The following is a 12,226-nucleotide window of genomic DNA, read 5'->3' on the forward strand; positions in this document are numbered from 1 at the left end:
CAATTCCCAGCATTTCTGACAGTCTTTCTCTGTGCCTTTCTCCACTCAGATTGTTAGTCTATTTTTTCTGGTCTCTAGTTCAACAGTCTAATAATCCTTCTTCTCCTACAGTGTTCCCTGTATAGGACAGTTTCCCTTGTGCTGTTTGCAGTTTCTCTAGGCTGTCTCATATTTTGTGTGGCATTCTTTTTGTTTTTGGCTGTCTTTCACTGTATGTGGCAGGTTTTCTGATCTGTGTCTCTGGTCTTTGGCTGCTCTCCTTTTTCAATAGGTGGCAGTCTCTAGTTGCCTCTCAAGGTATGTGGCAGTCTGTGGCTGTCTCTCCTTGTATGTGTCTACTGGTTTCTGTCTCCCCATATGTGGTAGTATCATTGTCAAGTCTACACTATGAGCCAGTCTCCATCTGTATGTGCCTGTCTCTGTCGCTAGTCTCTTTTATGTGTCAGTCTCTCTGGTCTCTGGCTATTGTCCACCATTTGTGTCAGTCTCTGTCTCCCCCTGTGACATTCTGTCTGACTCTCTCTTTTTGTATGTGACAGTCTATTCTGCTGTCTCCGGCAGTCTCTCAGGTTTTGAGCTTGTTTTCTCCTGTATGTGACTGTCTTCCACTGTCTCTTGCAGTCTATCTAGTTCCTGGCTTTCTCCTGTTCATGGTAGTCACTCAGGTCTCCGCAGTCTCCCAGCTCTCTAGCTATCTACCCACTATATATGGCAGACTCTTCGTACTCTGGCTGTCTCCCCCTATATGTGGCAGTCTCTCAGTCCACTAGCTGTCTTTAACTGTATGTGGCATTCTCAGTTCTCTGGCTGTCTCCCCCTGTATTTGGCAGTCTCTCAGTTCTCTAGCTGTCTCCCTCTGTCTCTGGCAGTCTCTGGCTGTCTCTCTGGCAGTCTCCCCCTGTCTCTGGCTGTCTCTCTGGCCGTCTCCCCCTGTCGCTGGCTGTCTCTCTGGCTGTCTCTCCCTATATGTAGCAGTCTCTGGCTGTCTCCCCCTGTCTCTGGCCGTCTCCCCCCGTCTCTGGCCGTCTCTCAGCTCTCTGGCCGTCTCTCCCTGTATGTAGCAGTCTCTCTGGCAGTCTCCCTCTGTCTCTGGCCGTCTCCCCCCGTCTCTCAGCTCTCTGGCCGTCTCTCAGCTCTCTGGCAGTCTTTCCCCTGTCTCTCTGGCTGTCTCCCCCTGTATGTGGCAGTCTCTGGCAGTCTCCCCCTGTCTCTGGCTGTCTCTCTGGCCCCTTCTCTGGCAGTCTTTCAGCTCTCTGGCCATCTCCCCCTGTCTCTGGCCGTCTCCCCCTGTCTCTGGCCATCTCTCCCTTTCTCTCTGGCAGTCTCCCCCTGTCTCTGGCCGTCTCTCAGCTCTCTGGCAGTCTCCCCCTGTCTCTGGCCGTCTCTCCCTTTCTCTCTGGCCGTCTCGCCCTTTCTCTCTGGCAGTCTCCCCCTGTCTCTGGCCGTCTCTCCCTGTCTCTGGCAGTCTCTGGCTGTCTCTCTGGCAGTCTCCCTCTGTCTCTCTGGCCGTCTCCCCCTGTCTCTGGCCGTCTCCCCCTGTATGTAGCAGTCTCTCTGGCCGTCTCCCCCAGTCTCTGGCAGTCTCTCTGGCAGTCTCCCCCTGTCTCTCTGGCAGTCTCTCTGGCAGTCTCCCCCTGTCTCTGGCAGTCTCCCCCTGTCTCTCTGGCCGTCTCCCCCTGTCTCTGGCCGTCTCTCCCTGTATGTAGCAGTCTCCCCCTGTCTCTGGCTGTCTCTCTGGCCGTCTCCCCCTGTCTCTGGCTGTCTCTCTGGCAGTCTCCCCCTGTCTCTGGCTGTCTCTCTGGCCGTCTCCCCCCCGTCTCTGGCCGTCTCCCCCCGTCTCTCAGCTCTCTGGCCGTCTCCCCCTGTCTCTGGCTGTCTCTCTGGCAGTCTCCCCCTGTCTCTGGCTGTCTCTCTGGCAGTCTCTCTGGCCGTCTCTCAGCTCTCTGGCCGTCTCCCCCCGTCTCTGGCCGTCTCCCCCCGTCTCTGGCCGTCTCTCAGCTCTCTGGCCGTCTCCCCCTGTCTCTGGCTGTCTCTCTGGCCGTCTCCCCCTGTCTCTGGCTGTCTCTCTGGCCGTCTCCCCCTGTCTCTGGCTGTCTCTCTGCCAGTCTCCCCCTGTCTCTGGCTGTCTCTCTGGCAGTCTCTCTGGCCGTCTCTCAGCTCTCTGGCAGTCTCCCCCTGTCTCTGGCTGTCTCTCTGGCAGTCTCCCCCTGTCTCTGGCTGTCTCTCTGGCAGTCTCTCTGGCCGTCTCTCAGCTCTCTGGCCGTCTCCCCCCGTCTCTGGCCGTCTCTCAGCTCTCTGGCAGTCTCCCCCTGTCTCTGGCTGTCTCTCTGGCCGTCTCCCCCCGTCTCTGGCAGTCTCTCAGCTCTCTGGCAGTCTCCCCCTGTCTCTGGCCGTCTCCCCCCGTCTCTCAGCTCTCTGGCCGTCTCCCCCTGTCTCTGGCAGTCTCCCCCTGTCTCTGGCTGTCTCTCTGGCCGTCTCCCCCCGTCTCTGGCCGTCTCTCAGCTCTCTGGCAGTCTCCCCCTGTCTCTGGCTGTCTCTCTGGCAGTCTCCCCCTGTCTCTGGCTGTCTCTCTGGCTGTCTCTCTGGCAGTCTCTCTGGCAGTCTCTCTGGCAGTCTCTCAGCTCTCTGGCAGTCTCCCCCTGTCTCTGGCCGTCTCCCCCCGTCTCTCAGCTCTCTGGCAGTCTCCCCCTGTCTCTGGCTGTCTCTCTGGCAGTCTCCCCCTGTCTCTGGCTGTCTCTCTGGCAGTCTCCCCCTGTCTCTGGCTGTCTCTCTGGCAGTCTCTCTGGCCGTCTCTCAGCTCTCTGGCAGTCTCCCCCTGTCTCTGGCTGTCTCTCTGGCAGTCTCCCCCTGTCTCTGGCTGTCTCTCTGGCAGTCTCTCTGGCCGTCTCTCAGCTCTCTGGCCGTCTCCCCCCGTCTCTGGCCGTCTCTCAGCTCTCTGGCAGTCTCCCCCTGTCTCTGGCTGTCTCTCTGGCAGTCTCCCCCTGTCTCTGGCTGTCTCTCTGGCAGTCTCTCTGGCCGTCTCTCAGCTCTCTGGCTGTCTCTCCCTGTCTCTGGCAGTCTCCCCCTGTCTCTGGCTGTCTCTCTGGCCGTCTCCCCCCGTCTCTCAGCTCTCTGGCAGTCTCCCCCTGTCTCTGGCCGTCTCCCCCCGTCTCTCAGCTCTCTGGCAGTCTCCCCCTGTCTCTGGCTGTCTCTCTGGCAGTCTCCCCCTGTCTCTGGCTGTCTCTCTGGCAGTCTCTCTGGCCGTCTCTCAGCTCTCTGGCCGTCTCCCCCCGTCTCTGGCCGTCTCTCAGCTCTCTGGCAGTCTCCCCCTGTCTCTGGCTGTCTCTCTGGCAGTCTCCCCCTGTCTCTGGCTGTCTCTCTGGCAGTCTCTCTGGCCGTCTCTCAGCTCTCTGGCTGTCTCTCCCTGTCTCTGGCAGTCTCCCCCTGTCTCTGGCTGTCTCTCTGGCCGTCTCCCCCCGTCTCTGGCCGTCTCTCAGCTCTCTGGCAGTCTCCCCCTGTCTCTGGCCGTCTCCCCCCGTCTCTCAGCTCTCTGGCAGTCTCCCCCTGTCTCTGGCTGTCTCTCTGGCAGTCTCCCCCTGTCTCTGGCAGTCTCTCTGGCCGTCTCTCAGCTCTCTGGCCGTCTCTCCCGTGTTTGCTCCCCCGGGTCACAGTTTTGCTCTCACTAGTTCCCAGGTAATAAAATGTTAATGAGTGCGGCGCTGGGGCTGCAGTGCGGGGTGCGGCCGGCAGAGGGAGGCAGAGAGCGGCCCCGGCTCCGGCAGGACCCCGCTCATCAGTCTCACCAGTCTCCTTCTCACCAGGGACCCCCGAGCTGCTGGAGATCCTCGGAGCGCTGCTGTCCTGGGGGCAGCATGTGGGGGCGATCACCGCTGGTACCGCTGCTGCTGGTCACTGCCCTCCTGCCCCTGGTGGGGGCCAACTCCTGGTGGTGAGTACTGGGGGGCGCCGCACAGGACTAGTAATGGGGCATCATGTGGGGCATTGCTGGTAGGACTGGGAATAGGAAAGTGCAAGCTCTGCTGCCCGGGACATGATGAGGATATGGGGGTCCTGTATAATTAGGGGGTCCAGTCAGGCAGGCAGAGGAAGCAGCTCTGTACAGACCCCCAGCTGCCCCATGATGGGGGTGACACCAGGAGCCCTGGATGATGGGGGTGATAGTGGGAAACTGGGACAGAAGTGATTCAATGTTGCAAGCTGGGGGGATACATGGGGGTCTCTGTATCTATGCAGGAAGCTGGAGCAGCAGTGAAGTGTAAGCTCTTGTGCTCCCACACAATCCTCCATCACACACTGTCAGTTACTTTCTGTGCCCCTCTATAAGCAGAGAAGACCCCCACATCCCATCTGTGAGGCTGAGAATTGCCAGCTGGACCAGAACTGCCTGCAGTGAAGCCCCCTTAGTACCCCGACACTGGGGTGTCAGTTCTGGTAATTATTCAGAGGCTTCGACAACATCCGAGATGTCAAAGCAGTTAAAGGGATTGTCCATTTTATTGCCATATTGGGTATATAAAGTTAGTGGGGTGAAGATCAGGACCCTTCTATCAGCGAGACCCATGTATTTCAGGTCCCCCGGCTGTTACCAAAGCAGGGGGCTTCTGTGGTATAATGCATGTTGTGCTGCAGGTGATGGGGGCTTCTGTGGTATAATGCATGTTGTGCTGCAGGTGATGGGGGGCTTCTGTGGTATAATGCATGTTGTGCTGCAGGTGATGGGGGCTTCTGTGGTATAATGCATGTTGTGCTGCAGGTGATAGGGGCTTCTGTGGTATAATGCATGTTGTGCTGCAGGTGATGAGGGCTTCTGTGGTATAATGCATGTTGTGCTGCAGGTGATAGGGGCTTCTGTGGTATAATGCATGTTGTGATGCAGGTGATGGGGGCTTCTGTGGTATAATGCATGTTGTGCTGCAGGTGATAGGGGCTTCTGTGGTATAATGCATGTTGTGCTGCAGGTGATGGGGGCTTCTGTGGTATAATGCATGTTGTGCTGCAGGTGATGGGGGCTTCTGTGGTATAATGCATGTTGTGCTGCAGGTGATAGGGGCTTCTGTGGTATAATGCATGTTGTGCTGCAGGTGATAGGGGCTTCTGTGGTATAATGCATGTTGTGCTGCAGGTGATGAGGGCTTCTGTGGTATAATGCATGTTGTGCTGCAGGTGATAGGGGCTTCTGTGGTATAATGCATGTTGTGCTGCAGGTGATAGGGGCTTCTGTGGTATAATGCATGTTGTGCTGCAGGTGATGAGGGCTTCTGTGGTACAATGCATGTTGTGCTGCAGGTGATGGGGGCTTCTGTGGTATAATGCATGCTGTGGTGCAGTTGATGGGGGCTTCTGTGATATAGTGCATGCTGTGCTGCAGGTGATGGGGGCTTCTGTGGTATAATGTATGCTGTGGCGCAGGTGATGGGGGCTTTTGTGGTATAATGCATGTTGTGCTGCAGGTGATGGGGGCTTCTGTGGTATAATGCATGTTGTGCTGCAGGTGATGGGGGCTTCTGTGATATAGTGCATGCTGTGCTGCAGGTGATGGGGGCTTCTGTGGTATAATGCATGTTGTGCTGCAGGTGATGAGGGCTTCTGTGGTATAATGCATGCTGTGGTGCAGTTGATGGGGGCTTCTGTGATATAGTGCATGCTGTGCTGCAGGTGATGGGGGCTTCTGTGATATAGTGCATGCTGTGCTGCAGGTGATGGGGGCTTCTGTGGTATAATGTATGCTGTGGCGCAGGTGATGGGGGCTTTTGTGGTATAATGCATGTTGTGCTGCAGGTGATGGGGGCTTCTGTGGTATAATGCATGTTGTGCTGCAGGTGATAGGGGCTTCTGTGGTATAATGCATGTTGTGCTGCAGGTGATGGGGGCTTCTGTGGTATAATGCATGTTGTGCTGCAGGTGATGGGGGCTTCTGTGGTATAATGCATGTTGTGCTGCAGGTGATGGGGGCTTCTGTGGTATAATGCATGTTGTGCTGCAGGTGATGGGGGCTTCTGTGGTATGCTGTGGTGCAGGTGATGGGGGCTTCTGTGGTATAATGCATGTTGCGGTACAGGTGATGGGGGGCTTCTGTGGTATAATGTATGCTGTGGTGCAGGTGATGGGGAGTTTGTGGTATAATGTATGCTGTGGTGCAGGTGATGGGGGCTTCTGTGGTATAATGTATGCTGTGGTGCAGGTGATGGGGGCTTCTGTGGTATAATGCATGTTGCGGTACAGGTGATGGGGGGCTTCTGTGGTATAATGTATGCTGTGGTGCAGGCGATGGGGCGTTTGTAGTATAATGTATGCTGTGGTGCAGGTGATGGGGCGTTTGTAGTATAATGTATGCTGTGGTGCAGGTGATGGGGGCTTCTGTGGTATAATGCATGTTGCGGTACAGGTGATGGGGGGGCTTCTGTGGTATAATGTATGCTGTGGTGCAGGTGTTGGAGGTTTCTGTGGTATAATGTATGCTGTGGTGTAGGTGATGGGGGCTTCTGTGGTATAATGCATATTGTGCTGCAGGTGTTGGAGGCTTCTGTGGTATAATGTATGCTGTGCTGCAGGTGATGGGGGCTTCTGTGGTACAATGCATGTTGTGGTGCAGGTGATGAGGCTCCTGTGGTATAATGCATGTTGTGCAGGTGTTGGGGGCTTCTGTGGTATAATGCATGCTGTGGTGCAGGTGATGGGGGCTTCTGTGATATATTGCATGTTGTGCTGCAGGTGATGGGGGCTTCTGTGGTATAATGCATGTTGTGCAGGTGATGGCGGCTTCTGGTATAATGGATGCTGTGGTGCAGGTGATGGGGGCTTCTGTGATATAATGAATGTTGTGGTGCAGGTGATGGGGGCTTCTGTGGTATAATGCATGCTGTGCTGCAGGTGATGGGGGCTTCTGTGGTACAATGCATGCTGTGGTGCAGGTGATGGGGGACTTCTGTGGTATGATGCATGTTGTGCAGGTGATGGGGGCTTCTGTGGTATAATGCATGTTGTGCAGGTGTTGGAGGCTTCTGGTATAATGGATGCTGTGGTGCAGGTGATGGGGGCTTCTATGGTATAATGCATGTTCTGGTGCAGGTGATGGGGGGCTTCTGTGATATAATGCATGTTGTGTAGGTGATGGGGGCTTCTGTGGTATAATGTATGCTGTGGCGCAGGTGATGGGGGCTTCTGTGATATAGTGCATGCTGTGCTGCAGGTGATGGGGGCTTCTGTGGTATAATGCATGCTGTGGTGCAGTTGATGGGGGCTTCTGTGAAATAGTGCATGCTGTGCTGCAGGTGATGGGGGCTTCTGTGGTATAATGTATGCTGTGGCGCAGGTGATGGGGGCTTTTGTGGTATAATGCATGCTGTGCTGCAGGTGATGGGGGCTTCTGTGGTATAATGAATGTTGTGGTGCAGGTGATGGGGGCTTCTGTGGTATAATGTATGCTGTGGTGCAGGTGATGGGGGCTTCTGTGGTATAATGAATGTTGTGGTGCAGGTGATGGGGGCTTCTGTGGTATAATGTATGCTGTGCTGCAGGTGATGGGGGCTTCTGTGATGTAATGCATGTTGTGATGCAGGTGATGGGGGCTTCTGTGGTATAATGCATGTTGTGGTGCAGGTGATGGGGGCTTCTGTGGTATAATGCATGTTGTGGTGCAGGTGATGGGGGCTTCTGTGGTATAATGCATGTTGTGGTGCGGGTGTTGGGGGGCTTCTGTGGTATAATGCATGTTGTGCAGGTGATGGGGGCTTCTGTGGTATAATGCATTTTGTGCTGCAGGTGATGGGGGGGCTTCTGTGGTATAATGCATGTTGTGCAGGTGATGGGGGGCTTCTGTGGTATAATGCATGTTGTGGTGCAGGTGATGGGGGCTTCTGTGGTATAATGCATGTTGTGGTGCAGGTGATTGGGGCTTCTGTGGTATAATGCATGTTGTGGTGCAGGTGATGAGGGCTTCTGTGGTATAATGCATTTTGTGCTGCAGGTGATGGGGGGCTTCTGTGGTATAATGCATGTTGTGGTGCAGGTGATTGGGGCTTCTGTGGTATAATGCATGTTGTGGTGCAGGTGATGAGGGCTTCTGTGGTATAATGTATGCTGTGGTGCAGGCGATGGGGCGTTTGTAGTATAATGTATGCTGTGGTGCAGGTGATGGGGCGTTTGTAGTATAATGTATGCTGTGGTGCAGGTGATGGGGGCTTCTGTGGTATAATGCATGTTGCGGTACAGGTGATGGGGGGGCTTCTGTGGTATAATGTATGCTGTGGTGCAGGTGTTGGAGGTTTCTGTGGTATAATGTATGCTGTGGTGTAGGTGATGGGGGCTTCTGTGGTATAATGCATATTGTGCTGCAGGTGTTGGAGGCTTCTGTGGTATAATGTATGCTGTGCTGCAGGTGATGGGGGCTTCTGTGGTACAATGCATGTTGTGGTGCAGGTGATGAGGCTCCTGTGGTATAATGCATGTTGTGCAGGTGTTGGGGGCTTCTGTGGTATAATGCATGCTGTGGTGCAGGTGATGGGGGCTTCTGTGATATATTGCATGTTGTGCTGCAGGTGATGGGGGCTTCTGTGGTATAATGCATGTTGTGCAGGTGATGGCGGCTTCTGGTATAATGGATGCTGTGGTGCAGGTGATGGGGGCTTCTGTGATATAATGAATGTTGTGGTGCAGGTGATGGGGGCTTCTGTGGTATAATGCATGCTGTGCTGCAGGTGATGGGGGCTTCTGTGGTACAATGCATGCTGTGGTGCAGGTGATGGGGGACTTCTGTGGTATGATGCATGTTGTGCAGGTGATGGGGGCTTCTGTGGTATAATGCATGTTGTGCAGGTGTTGGAGGCTTCTGGTATAATGGATGCTGTGGTGCAGGTGATGGGGGCTTCTATGGTATAATGCATGTTCTGGTGCAGGTGATGGGGGGCTTCTGTGATATAATGCATGTTGTGTAGGTGATGGGGGCTTCTGTGGTATAATGTATGCTGTGGCGCAGGTGATGGGGGCTTCTGTGATATAGTGCATGCTGTGCTGCAGGTGATGGGGGCTTCTGTGGTATAATGCATGCTGTGGTGCAGTTGATGGGGGCTTCTGTGATATAGTGCATGCTGTGCTGCAGGTGATGGGGGCTTCTGTGGTATAATGTATGCTGTGGCGCAGGTGATGGGGGCTTTTGTGGTATAATGCATGCTGTGCTGCAGGTGATGGGGGCTTCTGTGGTATAATGAATGTTGTGGTGCAGGTGATGGGGGCTTCTGTGGTATAATGTATGCTGTGGTGCAGGTGATGGGGGCTTCTGTGGTATAATGAATGTTGTGGTGCAGGTGATGGGGGCTTCTGTGGTATAATGTATGCTGTGCTGCAGGTGATGGGGGCTTCTGTGATGTAATGCATGTTGTGATGCAGGTGATGGGGGCTTCTGTGGTATAATGCATGTTGTGGTGCAGGTGATGGGGGCTTCTGTGGTATAATGCATGTTGTGGTGCAGGTGATGGGGGCTTCTGTGGTATAATGCATGTTGTGGTGCGGGTGTTGGGGGGCTTCTGTGGTATAATGCATGTTGTGCAGGTGATGGGGGCTTCTGTGGTATAATGCATTTTGTGCTGCAGGTGATGGGGGGGCTTCTGTGGTATAATGCATGTTGTGCAGGTGATGGGGGGCTTCTGTGGTATAATGCATGTTGTGCTGCAGGTGATGGGGGCTTCTGTGGTATAATGCATGTTGTGGTGCAGGTGATGAGGGCTTCTGTGGTATAATGCATGTTGTGGTGCAGGTGATTGGGGCTTCTGTGGTATAATGCATGTTGTGGTGCAGGTGATGGGGGCTTCTGTGGTATAATGCATGTTGTGGTGCAGGTGATTGGGGCTTCTGTGGTATAATGCATGTTGTGGTGCAGGTGATGAGGGCTTCTGTGGTATAATGCATTTTGTGCTGCAGGTGATGGGGGGCTTCTGTGGTATAATGCATGTTGTGGTGCAGGTGATTGGGGCTTCTGTGGTATAATGCATGTTGTGGTGCAGGTGATGAGGGCTTCTGTGGTATAATGCATTTTGTGCTGCATGTGATGGGGGGCTTCTGTGGTATAATGCATGTTGTGGTGCAGGTGATTGGGGCTTCTGTGGTATAATGCATGTTGTGGTGGAGGTGATGGGGGGGAGCTTCTATGATATAATCCATGCTCTGGCACAGGTTAAGGGGGCTTCTGTGGTGTAATGCATGTAGCTCTGCAGGTGATGGGGGGCTTCTGTGATATAATCCATGCTCTAGCACAAGTTATGAGGGCTTCTAGGTCATCTTGTCTTTCTCTCTGATTTTCCAGGTCGTTGGCCCTAAACCCCATCCAGAGGCCTGAAATGTACATAATCGGGGCGCAGCCTCTGTGCAGCCAACTGAGCGGCCTCTCGCCCGGGCAGAGGAAGCTGTGCCACCTGTACCAGGACCACATGGTGTATATCGGGGAGGGCGCCAAGACCGGGATCAAAGAGTGTCAGCAGCAATTCAAGCAGAGGAGGTGGAACTGCAGCACCGTGGATAACGCCTCCGTCTTCGGGAGAGTCATGCAGATCGGTAAGAGCCGCGACAATCTGTATACCACCCGTAAATATATGTCCTGCTTCACCCTTAGATGGTGAATAATCTGCTGTTGTGGAATCCATAATTTAGTTATTGGAGACCCCAGTGATCGAGCGGAGACGTCCGGTGTCCCGGCACAAGCGGCATCTGTCCTGGGCAACATCCACAACACAAACAGGGCCTACCCCAACCGGAAAGGGGGATCGGGCAGAGGAAAGGGGGATCGGGCAGAGGAAAGGGGGATCAGGCAGAGATAACGACCGCCAGAAGAGGTCAGAAAATGCTCTAATTCTAAACCAAGCATGTATATGGAGTAATCCTCAGTGTCTGTGTGTATATATATATATATATACACACTAGCTGAAGAGCCCGGCGTTGCCTGGGTATAGTAAATATCTGTGGTTGGTTATAGCACCTCACTTCTCTTATTTTCCCATTACGCCTCTCATTTTCCCCCTCACATCTCTCATTTTCTCCCTTACACCTCTCATTTTCTCCCTCACTCCTCTCATTCCCCCCTAACACTTGTCATTTCGACCTCACATCTGTCATTTTCCGACCACTCCACTATTTTCCCTCACTACTCTCATTTTGCACTCACACCTTTTTATTTTCCCCTCACACCTCTCATTTTCCCCTCAGTATATACATGTTTGTCATCTCCCTTATATATAGTATACACCTGTATATAGTATATACCTGTATGTCATCTCCCCTGTAAATAGTATATACCTGCTCTGTCATCTCCTCCTGTATATTGTATATACCTGTGTCATCCCCTCCTGTATATAGTATATACCTGTATGTCATCTCTTCTGTATATACTATATACCTGTATGTCATCTCCTGTATATAGTATATACCTGTATGTCATCTCCCCTGTATATACCTGCTGTATGTCATCTCCTCCTCTATATACCTATGTGTCATCTCCTTTTATATAGTATATACCTGTATGTCATCTCCTCCTGTATATAGTATATACGTGTGTCATCTCCCCATTATATAGTATATATGTGTGTGTCATCTCCTCCTGTATATAGTATATACCTGTGTGTCATCTCCTGTATATAGTATATACCTCTGTGTCATCTCCCCTGTATATAGTATATACCTGTGTGTCATCTGCTCCTCTATATAGTATTTTATTATTATTATTATTATTATTATTATTATTATTATTTATTTATATAGCACCATTGATTCCATGGTGCTGTACATGAGAAGGGGTTACATACAAGTTACAAATATCACATACAGTAAACAAACTAACAATGACGGACTGATACAGAGGGGCGAGGACCCTGCCCTTGCGGGCTTACATTCTACAGGATTATGGGGAAGGAGACAGTAGGTTGAGGGTTGCAGGAGCTCCGGTGTTGGTGAGGCGGTAGCTCCGGTGTTGGTGTATACCTTATTGTCATCTCCTCCTGTATATAGTATATACCTGTATGTCATCTCCTCCTGTATATGGTATATACCAGTGTGTCATCTCCTCCTGTATATAGTATATACCTGTATGTCATCTCCTCCTGTATATAGTATATACCAGTGTGTCATCTCCTCCTGTATATAGTATATACCAGTGTGTCATCTCCTCCTGTATATAGTATATACCTGTGTGTCATCTGCTCCTGTATATAGTATATACCTGTGTGTCATCTGCTTCTGTATA

The 12,226-nt window shown here is 52.7% G+C and overlaps 1 protein-coding gene across 2 annotated transcripts in view; it reads left to right on the forward strand.

Moving 5' to 3' along the window:
- WNT5B (Wnt family member 5B) overlaps window positions 1-12,226 on the forward strand; it is a 149,621-nt gene that overhangs the window by 104,144 nt on the left and 33,251 nt on the right. Inside the window, exons 2-3 of one of the 2 annotated variants that reach the window (XM_069762951.1) lie at window positions 3,801-3,928; window positions 10,298-10,545. In XM_069762951.1, the coding sequence (XP_069619052.1) occupies window positions 3,801-3,928; window positions 10,298-10,545 (376 nt within the window). Of the gene's footprint in view, window positions 1-3,594; window positions 3,929-10,297; window positions 10,546-12,226 lie in introns of those variants that run through there. The other variant, XM_069762950.1, reaches the window with a different exon arrangement.

The sequence above is a fragment of the Ranitomeya imitator genome, chromosome 4, assembly GCF_032444005.1.
Source record: "Ranitomeya imitator isolate aRanImi1 chromosome 4, aRanImi1.pri, whole genome shotgun sequence".
NCBI classification, from domain to species: domain Eukaryota; kingdom Metazoa; phylum Chordata; class Amphibia; order Anura; family Dendrobatidae; genus Ranitomeya; species Ranitomeya imitator.